The 16,732-nt window shown below is 36.8% G+C and overlaps 1 protein-coding gene across 1 annotated transcript in view; it reads left to right on the top strand.

Annotated features, from left to right (window-relative positions):
• The window catches only part of LOC124776809, a 187,197-nt gene extending 172,171 nt beyond the window's left edge, over positions 1 to 15,026 (top strand). The window contains exon 5 of the mRNA XM_047251958.1: positions 14,870 to 15,026. Within this exon, the coding sequence (XP_047107914.1) occupies positions 14,870 to 14,901 (32 nt within the window). The 3' untranslated portion in view covers positions 14,902 to 15,026. The remainder of the gene's footprint in view (positions 1 to 14,869) is intronic.
• Positions 15,027 to 16,732: the final 1,706 nt, after the last annotated feature.

The following is a 16,732-nucleotide window of genomic DNA, read 5'->3' as shown; positions in this document are numbered from 1 at the left end:
GGGCTTTCAGACATTTGCACTTTATGTATCCCATTGAATCCCTTTCACTGATCTGTTGAAGCTTTGGTAGTGATCCTCCAAGTGATGATAATGAAGTGTTAGCAGTAAAGCAAGCACCAACAACATCCATGTCTTCAGTGGATGGTGATTCTTGCTTATCCTGGCGGGATGATTCTTTTTGGGCATTTCATGTCTGCGGTTGTTGGTACAAATTTTCTGACCAGGTTTAAAAACTTCATTAGTCAGTAACTTCAACCTATCAGACATTGCAATGTTAACTGGTGTTCAAGCCTTCTTGGTTATATGTTTTTCTTTACCAAATGGGCTGCAGAAATTCTACAGAAATTGAAATTTTTGTTGTCAACAAGGCATTCTGGATTGAACAAGTTTGGGCATCTTCAGTAAAACCAAGCTCAGACCTACACTGAAGAAGCTGCTTGTCAATTGGTGACATTTCCTTAATTGATTGTAGTTCCCTTCTGCCATGATAGAATGGTGATGACTTCAGACAATATTCAGTGTTGTTTTACATAAAATGTACAAATTGGACCATCAAAACATATTGAAAGTGATGATTCAGCAATGTATATCACTGCTGTGAGGATAGAGCTGTAAAAAACTATTGCTGCTTTAAAATACCAATGGAAACCGGGTGACAATGCATTGTAAGGTTAAACCCTTCTAAAGCAACATAGCATTCCATTATGGTCTCCTAGATTTTATATTCTACAGGGCACTTTCTGAGGTTTTATAATATTTATATTCTACACTGTAAAATAATGTAAAAATACTTCTTATTAGCATAGTTACTTTCCCTAAACCACAGGAAAATCTTATTCTGTTAAAAGACACTACAATTACACATTTTTTGGTTTACAACTTCAGATAGTATTAATTTTTGCATTAATCAGTAATCCATTTTTCCTACTTTTGATAGGTATTCTTACTCACCAATATGCAAGATCGAGAAATTAAACAATATAGTTTTGAAAGCTTGAAGGATGCTCTATCCAGCTGTAGCAAGAAAAAAAAAAAAAAAGGATTGAAGAAGTCACAGTTGAGACATTGCCCCCCAAAAATACCCTAAAATTTGCAAGTAGAAGATTTTGGCCAACTTTGCAGATGCATATCTTTTTATCTGGGCATCCAGTGCTGATTAAATTTGATTGATATGTAGACATCATAGGTAGGAATAGCCCTCTGAAGTTTTGGCGTGATTGGCTCATATGAAAAGTAGCAGTGGTCGGCCAGAATAGTGCGACAAATTTTTTAGCAACTTTAGAGGCTTGTACCTATATTTAGGTACGGCTAAATCCCTAATTTTTGCCATGGTGTGATTCAGCATAAAAAGTTGTCTATGTATACTAAAGCAAATTACCAAATGTTTGCTAGAACTTTTAAAAAAGCCTAACAAAGTTGGCACATTTGCACCTTTGTACATGGTGCGGAGGTGAGTAACCTCTCTTTAAAATCCTCTAAGAATTCAATCACTCAAGATACTGGTCTGAAATTTGGTATATCACCATTGAAGACCATATAGAACCTTCAGACCAAATTTAATTAGATTTGGAGATGGTCAAGTGGGGACACTTTCTAATATTGGTCCCTTTGACGTGGAATGATCCAGCTGTCAATCACCGTCATCATCATCATTTATTGGTCCAGTCTGATCCATTACATACTTAAATAGTGTATTGAATATATAACAAGTTGAAATTGAGAGAAAGAGAGAACAAAGACAAATTTCAGTTTACAAATTACAGTCATAAATTACAAGTAGCACACAGCACAATTTAAATGGTAGAAATTATACAGATTCAGTTCACAAAAGCTGTCATGATTTTTTTCCCCAAGAATTCTTTTATTGAGTAAAACTAATGTAATGTCACGTTTAAAGGTATTTTTATAACACTGCCCTTTAAATCACAAGGTAGGCTGTTGAATAATTTAACTCTTTATCTTTGTTTCTGATGTAATATTGTTCTAGGCTGAGACTCATGGATATTACTGATATTTTTATTTTGTAACTATGGATATGTTGTTATGATCCAGTTGTAAAATTTGCATAGCTTTTCCCTCATTTAAAAATGTAAAAACGCATCTGATCAAAGGCTTGGAGCAACTTTCGTCTCATTGTCCTCCTGCATGTATCACCTTGTCCTTTTTCTTAATGTCTATATTTCTTCAGGGAATCAAGAATTTCCAAAATAGAAAGAAAAGAAAAAGGGAAACCAAGTAGTCTGAAAGCCAAAGATTCAATAATTTATTTTTCTATTTGTGTCTGTGGCAGCATAGCTCCAGCTATCCTAGTTGCAGCAGCTGGTAAGTAAATGCTCCTCTCCCACCAGAAATACCATTAACATTTGTAATTTTTTTTTTCCATCACAGTAAGGTAAACAAGCGCTTTCACTGTTATTTTCTTGCCAACTCCAGTAATACAGTGGAAAAACTATAGACATAATTCTTAAGAAATTCTGAATTTTAGCTCAGTGTACACATTTGTCAGTATACTTTCAAAACGTTTGCAATTGACTTTGCAGTTATGGTGAACAAGTTATTACCCCAGTTTCCTTCGTAAATAATATAGGAAAGGCAAACCTACATTTCTAGCATTTGTAGACTTAGAGAAAGCTTCTGACAATGCTGACTGGAATACTCTCTTTCAAATTCTGAAGGTGGCAGGGGTCAAATACAGGGAGTGAAAGGCTATTTACAATTTGTACAGAAAGCAGATGGCAGTTATAAGAGTTGAGTGACATGAAAGGGAAGCACTGGTTGGGAAGGGAGTGAGACAGGGTTGTAGCCTGTCCCTGACGTTATTCAATCTGTATATTGAGCAAGCAGTAAAGGAAACAAAAGAAAAATTCAGAGTAGGTATTAAAATCCATGGAGAAGAAATAAAAACTTTGAGGTTCACCGATGACATTGTAATTCTGTCAGAGACAGCAAAGGACTTGGAAGAGCAGTTGAACGGAATGGACAGTGTCTTGAAAGGAGGGTATAAAATGTACATCAACAAAAGCAAAACGAGGAAAATGGAATGTAGTCGAATTAAGTCGGGTGATGCTGAGGGAATTAGATTAGAAAATGAGACACTTAAAGTAGTAAAGGAGTTTTGCTACTTGGGGAGCAAAATAGCTGATGATGGTCGAAGTAGATAGGATATAAAGTGTAGACTGGCAATGGCAAGGAAAGCGTTTCTGAAGAAGAGAAATTTGTTAACATCGAGTATTGATTTAAGTGTCAGGAAGTCGTTTCTGAAAGTATTTGTATGGAGTGTAGCCATGTATGGAAGTGAAACATGGACGATAAATAGTTTAGACAAGAAGAGAATAGAAGCTTTCAAAATGTGATGCTACAGAAGAATGCTGAAGATTTGATGGGTAGGTCACATAGCTAATGAGGAGGTATTGAATAGAATTGGGGAGAAGAGGAGTTTGTGGCACAACTTGACTAGAAGAAGGGATCGGTTGGTAGGACATGTTCTGAGGCATCAATGGATCACCAATTTAGTACTGGAGGGCAGGGTGGAGGGTAAAAATCGTAGGGGGAGACCAAGAGATGAATACACTAAGCAGATTCAGAAGGATGTAGGCTGCAGTAGGTACTGGGAGATGAAGAAGCTTGCACAGGATAGAGTAGCATGGAGAGCTGCATCAAACCAGTCTCAGGACTGAAGACCACAACAACAACATAACAAATTAATGATGTTTCAATTTTTTGTTGTGCAATGATAACTATCACTATAACAACACAACAACATCAGAAAGTGAGTTGTGTGGCTAAACTACTTATTAGCTTATTATGACTGTTTCTGGGTAACAGAAAATTGGTTTTCTGCTATAACCAAGTTAAATTCCAATTCAGTTAAACAGAACAGAAAGTGATTTTAGCTCGCATGTCTCCTCTGCAATATTGTGATGATTATCAGGTTAATCTTTGTTTTTCACACAAAATTTATAGTGAAAGAACATCATTCAGCTGAGTACTTTTAACTCTTGTGAGCAACTGTCTGAGTAAAACTTTGCAAGAACCCCCTGTGGTTCCAAACCTCTGTAAAAGTTTCTCTGCTTAGCTACAAGTCTGTAGAAAGTGCTGTAGTTGATCCACAATATAACTGGTCATACCTTCCCAGTGGAGGCTGAGCAAGTTAAATCTTTCCATTATTACCTCAGTGAATTGGTGTGTGTTGGATTTCTTTCTACTTGTTTTCTGTAATTCTCTTGTTTATGTTATCCCTCGAAGCACTTCTTGTAGCACATTGGATTCCTTAGAAGATGTAACCAGGCAACCTATCACTATAAGTGAAATGCTGTTAGCTAATCCACTTGCAGTATGTCCCTGGATCCAGTTAGAGTGCATTTATTAGTGAACACTGTAAAACAGTCACAATTAAATAGTCTGAAACTTTTCATCTCAAAAAAATTAATTAAACTCAAGAGCATGATAAAACGGACTCTCACAGAAGGGCAGACCCTGACTCATTCCAGTCGCTGACTGATGTGCTCGATGCGCAGATGAAACCACTTACATGCTTCATAAAACTTCATAGCTATTCATATGTTGTTGGCAGTATAACAATATACATTTGTTTACTGTTTTAACTGGTTTACTGCAGTTTTAGTAGTTTAGTAGTAGTGCTGTATTAAAGCTATGATGACATGTAAGTGTCCACAAGTATTTGTTATGCCCAAAGTGGACATTGGTAGCTAATATTTAACAAATTCTGAATTTCACACATGAATGTATGTGGTTCCCCTGCATATTGACCACCAAGGAAGATTCATTCTCATGGCTCAAGTACATCTTCTCAATCTAGTGATTCACTATTGCACCATATGTTTCACCCGTTACCTACCCAGTATGGGAAACAGTGTCTCACTTGCTGCTGTTGCATTTTCCAATGCTGCCTAAGAGAGCGAATTACTTCTACTAGCTGCAAAATCCCAAATAAATAAATAAATAAAGTAAAATTTAGAAAATAAAATGCTATCCAAAATAAGGTTTAACTCACAACACCCTTGAAAAACTTGTAGAGAAAATTCAGATAATTGAAATTTAATGATGTATAAATTAATTATGTTCTATTTGAATAATTTTAATGGTTTCATGTGACTAAAGAGGTTGTGAATTCATGGTAGCATCCATAGCTGAGAGGTGTGCTTAGATGGCTGCCATGTGCAGGACCCTGGTACTGCCAAAAAGTTTCCTTATTGGGATGGCTGATATGGTGTGCATTCTGCCTATTGATGCCAATTGAGGAGCTACTTGACTGAATAGTAGTGGTTCTATGATCTGGAAAATCAGGAAAATGGCCAGGAGTGCACTGTGCTGACCACATACCCCTCCATATTGCACCTGCATCACACTGTGAGGCAGAGGATGATGCATTGGACAGTTGATATCCCATAAGCGTTCAAGCCCTGGATGAGGAGCTCGTTTCTTGGTTATAATTGTGATACACAATTGAGCATGATATTTCTGTTTGCTTTACAGAATGTCTAATACCACATTAATACGAAACAATGTATTTTAAAAATAAGCACATCTAGACTTCAGTTTCTCTGTCATGTGTAGGTTTATATCTTGTGCCAACAAGTCTTCTATTACATTTCTGATTCTTTCTCATGAATATGCCTAATTTTGAGCAAGCAATAAAGGAAACAAAAGAAAAATTTGGCATAGTTATTAAAGTCCAGGGAGAAGAAATGAAAACTTTGAGGTTTGCCGATGACATTGTAATTCTGTCAGAGACAGCAAAGGACTCGGAAGAGCGGTTGAACGGAATGGACAGTGTCTTGAAAGCAGGATATAAGATGAAAAATAACAAAAGCAAAATGATGTTAGTGAAATGTAATTAATTAAATCGGATGATGCTGAAGGAATTAGATTAGGAAATGAGACACTTAAAGTAGTAGACGAGTTTTGCTATTTGCGTAGCAAAATAATTGATTATGGTCGAAGTAGAGGAGATATAAAGTGTAGAATGGCGGTGGAAACAAAAAGCGTTTCTGAAGAAGAGAAATTTGTTAACATCGAGAACAGATGTAAGTGTCAGGAAGTCTTTTCTGAAAGTATTTGTATGGAATGCAGCCATGTATGGAAGTGGCACATGGACGAAAAACAGTTTAGACAAGAAGAAATGAAAGCTTTTGAAATGTGGTGCTACAGAATAATGATGGAAGTTTAAACGGGTAGATCATGTAACTAATGAGGAGATACTGAATATAATTGGGGAGAAGATAAATTTGTGGCACATCTTGACTAGGAGAAGGATCCATTGGTAGGACACGTTCTGAGGCATCAAGGGATCATCAGTTTAGTATTGGAGGAAAGTGCGGAGGGTAAAAATCATAGAGGGAGACCAAGACTTGAATACACTAAACAGATTCAGAAGGATGTAGGTTGCAGTAGTTATTGGAGATAAAGAGACTTGCACAGGATAGAGAAGCATGAAGAGTTGCATCAAAGCAGTCTTTGGACTGAAGACCTCAACAACAACAACAACAAGCCTAATTTGACATGGGTGTGTGTGATGGTGTGAGACATATATTTAACAGAGGCTGAAAGACAATGAAGGTAAAGAATGAAACAGACATCCATATACCTCAATTGTTTGATAATTAAGTATCAGTACAAAGGCTATCTTACTCATTTCCATGATCCACATTGTTTTGGGAATTGGTGCATTAATATTCTTCACATTTTATTCACTAGTCTATGTTATGTTGGGTATGTGACTCAAATCTGAAGTAATCTAACGTGACATTCTTCTAGATGTGTTTCATCTTCTAGAATGAAAACTTCATTCACATTTCAGCTAGCAGTTGCAAAGAATGCAGTCTGCTTTATATCACATAACATATCACATTACTTATTGAAAGTTTCATCATTGACTTCTGTGAATGGTCTGACAGGCTATGGTCCTGCTGGTCTGTATGTTCCATAGGATATTTTTCCTGAACCTACTTAGACGTCTTCAGATGTCTGGCATCCCTCCAAAGACTTATGTTTGTAAAAGACACTGTCTAAGAAACATGGAACATCTAAAGGTGCATAGTGATACTGCTGGTGTAACTTCTTTTGCTTTTTCATCAGTCTTTTGACTGGTTTGATGCAATTCTCCACAGATTTCTCTCTTTTTGCCATGCCCTTCATTTTAACATAGCACCAGTGTCCATAGTTATTTGTTGCGCATGTTCCAGTCACTCTTCCACTTCAGTATTTGCTCTTTATGGCTCCTTCTGGTACCATAGAAGCTACTCACATGACCTATCTTGCCCACTTAATATTCAGCATAATTCTGTAACACAGCATCTGAAACTCTACAGTTCCTTCTTTCAATGTTATGCTCTAGATGTTTAAACATATAAATTTTTCCTCAAATTAAAGCTTGTGTTTGATACTAGCACACTTCTTTTGGTGAGGCATGCTCTCTTTGCTTGTGTTTGTGTCATTTTTTTGTATTCTCCAAACGTGATGCATAGTATGTAAACCTGTTAGACTGCAGACTGTATGTTTGTTATGGCTTTTATATAAAGTGAAATATTCCTTCATTGCCATTTGCTAGCCACTAAGTAACTCTTGTTTGTTTATTTATTTATATATTTATTTGAATCCCCCCCCCCATGAACTACAGACCTTGACACTTGTGGGGAGACTTACTTGCCTCAGCGATACAGGTAGCCATACCGTAGGTGCAACCACAATGGAGGGGTATCTGTTGGTTCCTGAAGAGGGGCAACAGCCTTTTCAGTAGTTGCAGGGACAACAGTCTGGCCTTATAACGTTAACTAAAACGGCCTTCCTGTGCTGGTACTGCGAACAGCTGAAAGCAAGGGGGTAAAATATCCCGAAGGTAAAATAGTCCCCCATTCGGATCTCCGGGCAGGGACTACTCAGGAGGACGTTGTTATTGGGAGAAAGAAAACTGGTGTTCTACAGATCAGAGCATGGAATGTCAGATCCGTTAATTGAGTATGTAGGCTAGAAAATTTAAAAAGGGAAATGGATAGGTTGAAGTTAGATATAAAGGGAATTCATGAATTTTGGTAGCAGGAGGAACAAGACTTATTGTCGGGTGAATACAGGGTTATAAATACAAAATCAAATATGGGTAATGCAGGAGTAGATTTAATAGTGAATAAAAAAATAGGAATGCGGGTAAGCTACTAAAAACAGCTTAGTGAATGCATTGTTGTGGCCAAGATAGATACGAAGCCCACACCTACCACAGTAGCACAAGTTTATATGCCAATTAGCTCCACAGATGAAGAGATTGATGAAATGTATGATGAGATAAAAGAAATTATTCAGATAGTGAAGGGAGATGAAAATTTAATAGTCATGGGTGACTGGTATTTGGTGGTAGGAAAAGGAAGATAAGGAAACGTAGTAGGTGAATACGGAATGGGGGTAAGGAATGAAAGAGGAAGCTGCCTGGTAGAATTTTGCACAGAGCATAACTTAATCGTAGCTAACACTTGGTTCAAGAATCATGAAAGAAGGTTATATACATGGAAGAAGCCTGGAGATACTGGAAGGTATAAGATAGGTTATATAATGGTAAGACAGAGATTTAGGAACCAGATTTTAAATTGAAAGACATTTCCAGGGGAATATGTGTACTCTTTTCAAAATATGTTGGTTATGAACTCTAGATTAAAACTGAAGAAACTGCGAAAAGGTGGGAATTTAATTAGACTTGATCTGGATAAACTGACAGAACCAGAGATTGTAGATAGTTTCAGGGAGAGCATTAGGGAGTGATTGACAAGAACGGGGGAAATAAATACAGTAGAAGAAGAATGGGTAGCTTTGAAAGATGAAATAGTAAAGGCAGCAGAGGATCATGTAGGTAAAAAGACGAGGGCTAATAGAAATCCTTGGGTAACAGAGGAGATAATGAATTTAATTGATGAAGGAGAAAATACAAAAATTCAGTAAATAAAGCAGGCAAAAAGGAATACAAATGTCTCAAAAATGAGATTAACTGGAAGTGCAAAATGGCTAAGCGGGGATGGCTAGAGGACAAATGTAAGAATGTAGAGGCGTATATCACTAGGGGTAAGACAGATACTGTTTGCAGGAAAATTAAAAAGACCTTTAGAGAAAAGAGAACCACTTGTATGAATATCAAGAACTCAGATGGAGAACCAGTTCTAAGCAAAGAAGGGAAGGAGTATATAGAGGGCCTATAGAAGGGTGATGTACTTGAGGGCGATATTATGGAAGTGGAAGAGAATTTAGTTGAAGATAAAATGGGAGATATGATACTGCGTGAAGAAATTGACAGAGGACCTAAGTCAAAACAAGGCTCCAGGAGTAGGCAACATTCCATTAGAACTACTAATAGCCTTGGGAGAGCCTGCCCTGACAAAACTCTACCATCTGGTGAGCAAGATGTATGAGACAGGTGTAATATCCTCAGATTTCAAGAAGAATATAATAATTCCAATCCCAAAGAAATCAGGTGTTGACAGGTGTGAAAATTACTGAACTATTAGTTTAATAAGTCACGGCTGCAAAATACTAATATGAATTCTCTACAGTCGAATGGAAAAACTGGTAGAAGCCGACCTTGGTCAAGATCAGTTTGGATTCTGTAGAAATGTTGGAACATGTGACAACTTATCTTAGAAGATAGACTAAGGAATGGCAAACCACGTTTCTAGCATTTGTAGGCTTAGAGAAGGCTTTTGACAACATTGAGTGGAATACTCTCTTTCAAATTCTGAAGGTGGCAGGGGTCAAATACAGGGAGCGAATGGCTATTTACAATTTGTACATAGCCAGATGGCAGTTGTAAGTTGAGGGGCATGAAAGGGAAGCAGTGGTTGGGAAGGGACTAGAACAGGGTTGTATTGGGAAGGGACTAGAACAGGGTTGTAGCTTGTCCCCGATGTTATTCAATCTTTATATTGGGCAAGCAGTAAAGGAAACAAAAGAAAAATTTGTAGTAGGAATTAAAATCCATGGAGAGGAGATAAAAACTTTGAGGTTTGCCGATGACGTAATTGTGTCAGAGACAGCAAAGGACCTGGAAAAGCAGTTGAACGGAATGGACATTGTCTTCAAGGGAGACTATAAGATGAACATCAAAAAAAGCCAAATGAGAATTACGGAATGTAGTCAAATTAAATGTGGTTATGCTGAGGGAATTAGGTTAGGAAGTGGGACACTTAAAGTGGTGAATGAGTTTTGCTAATTGGGGGGCAAAATAACTGATGATGGTCGAAGTAGATGGGATATAAAATGTAGACTGGCAATGGCAAGGAAAGTGGTTTGAAGAAGAGAAATTTGTTAACATTAAGTATAGATTTAAGTATCAGGAAGTCATTTCTCAAAGTATTCGTATGGAGTGTAGCCATGTATGAAAGTGAAACAAGGACAATAACTAGTTTAGACAAGAAGAGAATAGAAGCTTCTGAAAAGTGGTGCTACAGAAGAATGCTGAAGATTAGATGGGTAGATCATGTAATATCAGTGAGTCGCTATTGGACTCAGCCAACTTATATAAATAACTGGGTATAACAGTTTGTTGTGTTATCAAATGAAATGATCACATTGGCTCAGTTGTTGGTAAAGCAGATGGTAGATCTTGGTTTATTGGCAGAATACTGGGGAAGTACAATCAGTCTACAAAGGAGATCACTTAGAAATCATTTATGCGACCAGTTCTAGAATATTGCTCAAGTGTGTGGGAACCCTACCAAATAGGATTAATGGAGTATATCGAATGTCAGCAGAGTAGGGCAGCACGAATGGTCACAGATTTATTTGAATTGTGAGGAAGTGTCACAGAAATACTGAAAAACTGAACTGGCAGACCCTTGAAGATAGACGCACACTATCCCGAGAAAATGTACTAACAGAGTTTCAAGAACCAGCTTTAAAGGATGACTGTAGGGATATACTATAAACTCCTATGTGTCACACACATAGTTATCAGATAATAATATTAAAATAATTACAGCACACACAGAGGAATTCAAACAATAATTCTTCTCGCACTCCGTATGTGAATGGAATGGGAAGAAACCCTAATAATTGGTACAGTGGGACATACCCTCTGCCATGCACTTCACAGTGGTTTGCAGAGTACAGATGTAGATGTAGAAATATGGTTTTTCAAATGATTTTTTAGCCCTGTTTTGTCTCCTTATTTCTGTAGTTCTGTGATTGTTTGTTTGGCACTATCCAGTGAGTCTGGAATTAATACCAAGTCATCTGCAAAAGCTAGATGATCTCTGGTGATCTTATTTCAGTTTCTTTGTAGCTGAACATCCTTGGCACAGATGGATTTTTGCCATTCTCTCACTTCCTTCTCAAATGCGCAGTTTAAAAATGTTGTTGATAAACCATCTCCCAGTTTTATCCCTGATTCTGCTTCAAAAGGTTTTGACAGTTCTCCCTTAATTGGTAATTCTTTGAAATAGTCCGCAAGTATTCTGCAGTTGTTGATACTATTATGAACAGTTTCTATGTTTTTGGGCCCATAAACTGTAAATTAGATGGTGTGTAGTACTTTAAACTATTTTTGAATGTTTTATAAAAGTTTCTTGTGTTCTTCTGCCTAAAATGTGATTCAGTTAATGTTAGTTGATCTTTTGTGTGTTGTAGTCTGATGTTCTGAGATGTTTCAATGCATATTTCCTTGCTTCTGGTAAATTTTTCATCATCTTATTATTTTTATTTGCATTCCATATACTCCAAGCTCATTGTCTCTTTATAATTAACTCATCACAGTCATGCCCTGCACTTGGGGCTGGCAGAGTAGGCTTACTCTCGTTATTAATTCACACTTCTTATGTGTGACTTAACTTAAGAATCTTGCCTTCTTTCATTGCAATGAAGTAATGGCCATTTCTTTCACATACATATGAAATTAAATTGGCATAACTAATATGTACATGTGAATATCTCTTTTAAAATAATGTTGATAAACCATCTCCCAGTCTTATTCCTGATTTTGTTTCAAAAGGTTTTGACAGTTCCCCCTCAGTTGTGTAGTTCTTTGAAATAGTCCACAAGCATTCTGCAGTTCCTGATGCTGTTATATACAGTTTCTATATTTTTGGATCCATAAAATGTAAATTAGATGGTGTGTACTTCTTTAAACTATTTTTGATTGTTTTATAACAGTTTCTTTTGTTGTTCTCTTTAAAGTGTGATTCAATTGGTGTTAGTTGATTTTTTGTATGTTGTAGTCTGATCTTTTGAGACATTTCAATACATATTTCCTTGCTTCTGGTAAGTGTTTTTTTGTGAATTAACCATTTAGGATCACACTACAATTTCATTTCTTCTTTGTTTGAAGTTTCCTCTTTCTCCAGCACTCCTTCATATGGACGCTGTGCTGTTGCTTCTGTTCATCCCTCCAGGCTCTTCCAGTCTTCTTATTTGTTTCAACTTGAAATCCTTCCAAATTTTGAATCATGGCCCGAAATGTACCCCAATTTAACATCTGAACTTCCTGAATGTTGAACCTTTACAGATCTTTATGAGCTTCCTTAATCCGTATTGTTGTTGTCTTCTTTTTCCACGGGTAGTCAAATATCCTTTTGGTTAGTCTGGTTTTGTCCATTCTGTACAGGTGTCCTAGAAATGATAACCTCCATTTTTTCGTGGTCTCCTAGATTTTCTCCACTTTTTTGTAGATTTCATTGTTGCTCCTAAGTTTCCAGGCAGTTTCAACCTGGGTTGGACCCACAATTTTCAGTAATATTCTTCTTTCTAGTATCTCCAGCTTTTCCAACTTGTAATTCATTGAGAGGCATTTGCTGGCGTACAGGCATTCTGTTTCTACCACTGCATTGTAGTTCTTTATTTTGCTATTCAAGAGATGCACTTCTTGTTATAAATGTTTTTAGTTAATCCATCAGCTCTCTCCATTTTCGAGATCTGGTCCTCCACAGCAGCTTTCCTCAGTCCTTTCTCTTGTATGGCTTCACTGAGGTATTTGAATTTTTTTACCCTCTCAATCCGTCCAATCTCTGTTTCAAGGAATTGTGGTCCATGTTTGTCACTGTTCATGAATTTGGTCCTCTTTTTTGAGATCCTAAGTCCTGCTTTGACAGCGATTCTTTCTAGTAGGTTGACCTGTATGGCCACTACTTCTAACTTCCCTGAAAGTATTGCAAATCATAAATAAAAGCCAAGCAGTTGACATTGATTCCTCCAAATTTTCTTCCTAGACAGATTGGGCTAATCCTTTGATTTTAAAGTTCGAAATCCCAAATTCTCACAATCTTCACCAGGACACAGTTAAATAGTATTGGTGATAATCCATCGCCCTCGCACACCCTGTCTTGATTTCAAATAGTTGGGACAGTTCTCCCATAGACTTCAATTTGGAATTTGTGCCTTTTATGGTTTCTCTGATAGTGTTTGCCTGTTTGTTTTTGTCCCCCAGTTCTCTGATGGGCCTATCAAGTGTCTCTCTATCCACCGAGTCAAAGGCTTTTTTGAAGTCAGTGAAAAAAACCACTATATTTATGCCATTCAGCATTCTGTGTCGGATTATTGATTTCAGCACAGGATGACCCTTCCGAAACCCACCCTGGTAGTCTCCAAGTTGTTTACCTAGGATTCCTTCTGTTCTGTTCAGCAGTATCTCTTAGATGATTTTGTAAGTGACTGGAGCTAGTAATACGCCTCTGTAGATGTTTACAGATGTTTACATCTTGTTTGTCACCTTTCTTATGAAGGGGGTGGATCAGTGTCATTTCCAGTCATGTGGCAGTTTTTCTGTCTCCCATATTTGTTGGAAGATTCGGTGTAGACCTTGTACAATTTCCGATTCTTCCCATTTCTGCTTATATTGAGTCTTTGTTGGTGGCATATGATCTTCTAGGTTCTCAGGAGGAGCCAGAAGTTCCAGTTTGGTGGATAGAGGTGGCCAGTTGAGCAGCTTCTCGAAATATCTGGCCAATACATTGCAATTTTCTTGATCGTTCAATCCAATTTTGCCCCGTTTATTTTTTAAGCGCACGCTTGGGAGCTGCTATCCTTTGAGCTTGTCTTCGAAAGTTTGAAAGAAATCTCTGCTATTATTTTTTGTGAAACTATCCTGGAGATTTTGTAATTCTGCATTCTCAAATGATCGTTTGACTTTGCAGAATATCCTTGATGTTTCTGTTCTTTGTTTGCTGAATTGTTCCCAGTGTTCCGTATTTCTTGATCTTTCCCATCTGTCTTATTATTTTTATTTGCGCTCCATATACTCCAAGCTCATTGCCTCTGTATAATTAACTCATCACAATCATGCCCTGCACTCAGGACTGGCATAGAAGGCTTACTCTCTTTATTAATTCAGATTTCTTATGTGTGACAGAACTCAAGAATCCTTCCTTCTTTCATTCTGTGAAACAAATGAAGTAATGGTGATTTCTATCACATACATGTGAAATTAAATTGGCATAACTAATAAGTACATGTAGCCATCCCTTATTTTGCAGTGACATTTTAGTTTTGGGCCAGTTAGTCAGTTGCAGTTTTTGTAACTATCCGTCACAGATCAGCTTTTTCTCATATCGCAGAGTTCTCCTTCTGTTCTCTTTCTAAACAATTCTCATAGCTATGTACTAGATTTATTTTTGTCTCAGTATTCCTATAATTCCTTCACATTGTTCCCATACTAATTTGTCATTCACTGTATTTGTCCTGTGTGTTTTTTTTTTTATTTTTTTTTTAATGAGGTGTGTAAACAGTCCCTCATAGGGTGCATGTACTTTCTTTCAGAATACATTCATTTATTTTTTAAATCACACAAGATTGTTATTCCGTGAGTACTAACAGGAAGAGTTATTTGTCACCGCTATGTTGTGTATTAAATGAAACATAATGTTGTTTTCATTTTATGTTTCAGATACCTTAGATGTGGTACCTCCAATCAGGTAATACATCACTGAAATTTCTATGACAAAGCAGTCACCTGAATCATCTGTTGTTTCTGTTCGTATTTAGTATTTTTGTTCACACTTAATTTATTAAATTAATTTCAATAAATAATTTTGGTTTTGTTATTGACTCTTTTTCCATTCACACATGAAAACCTAATTTCCATTCAAGCTGTGATGGGTAAGTTCATCAGAATCCTTTTCTTCAGTGAAGTTGTTTCATCAGTGCAGTACAAGGTAATGTTTGGTTAGTAATTAAAGATCTGTAAGTATTTGAGTACCTATTGAGTTCATTGTTTCTGAGAGAGATTATTTTATTTTATGTTATGATTCAGAATGAATTCTGTAGTCACTGTATATTTGAACTGGCCATCTTATTATGCAGAAGTAACTGGAAAACCAAGTTCACAGTAGTACTTCATGTCAACTTGTTTAGTATTAAATCTGAAGGAAGCAGTGACAATTCCCAATTGTTTAAAAATACAGGTATATTTTTGGAATGAGTGTGCAAAAACATTAAAAAAAAATTGACAACACATAGTACTTCATGTTCATCTTTTTAGTATCTATTTAGTTATTTTTTGGGAAATTAGCATTAATGTAAAACAATTATAGCATCCTCATGTGATCTTTTCCCCACATTGCATCAATTTTCTACACACACATATCGTATAAAACACAGCTGTGTGCTTGCAGATCCAGTGCAGAAAGAGCTGCCTAATAGAAATTTCCACCAGTGAAGAACTGTTTGAGTTGATGACTATCAGCACTTGTAAGCAATAGAAAGCAGCATGAGGTTTTGACCACAAAGGAAAATATAGTAACTCTCACATGCAAGAGAAGGCACTGCGCTAGATGAGAAGAGACTGTGCAGAATTTGTTGAAACTGTTGTTAGTATTAAAGTATATAGATTATATATGTTCTGCAGTGGGGAAACTTTAGGTGATACCAGGGACCCAAAATTTCAGTAGTATAACTAGAAATTTATGTGCAGTAAAGTAACATATGCTATGTAGTTTGGGCCACAAAGCCATGGTATATATAAAGACTCTAACATACAGGAAAAAATCAGTTGATTGAGTGCCTTTCCTCAGGATGAATAGGCATTGTTCAGCAGACGCTATGGATGTTCACCTGTGAATGCTAATTATATTGTTTAATTGATTGTTATGAACACATTTATAATTAGATAGGGTTTTTATAGGCACATTGGACTTCATTATGATTGATTGGTCAGTGTTCACAAACACCATGTTAAGTTATGCTGCCTACAGCTCTGATAATGCCTTCACCAAAACAGTAGCACAAAAGGTACATGCCTTGTGTAATCCGAGCACTGCTTGTTTTCAAATTAATGTTCTCACTGCAATATTATACCACAAGTTAATTATCATCACACTGCACTTGTGTTAATTCACTGTCTGTTAAACCCCCAGTAAAGGGAAAAAATTGAAAAAAAAAAAAAGGTTTATGATGGCTAGCTCTCTTTTCATCCACTAATCAGAAGGTGATGAACAAATTCATCCACTTACATGAAGCATAATTGTAAAAAGGTACCAATTAATCATGGATATTGAAAACTTGTTGAGAATTATTAGACTACAGACACATTTTTGTGAAACTGAATTACAGATAGCTTTGTTGTTGAAGAGAGAGCACAACTCTTTGTGGAAAATGGAATAGTTTGGTATTTCAGGTGACTGGAATGTTGTCAGACATCATAAGGTCCTTTGGTGTGACAGACCAGCCCAGGACTGGCAAGATACACAGATTTGATCAAAACCAAACCTTGGGTGCCTGCTGCGTGTGATGGTCCATCTAAAAGGCCGTG

Source organism: Schistocerca piceifrons, chromosome 2 (genome assembly GCF_021461385.2).
Source record: "Schistocerca piceifrons isolate TAMUIC-IGC-003096 chromosome 2, iqSchPice1.1, whole genome shotgun sequence".
NCBI classification, from domain to species: Eukaryota; Metazoa; Arthropoda; class Insecta; order Orthoptera; family Acrididae; genus Schistocerca; species Schistocerca piceifrons.
The sequence above is the reverse complement of the archived record's forward strand: the minus strand, read 5'-3'. Positions and strand labels throughout refer to the sequence as shown.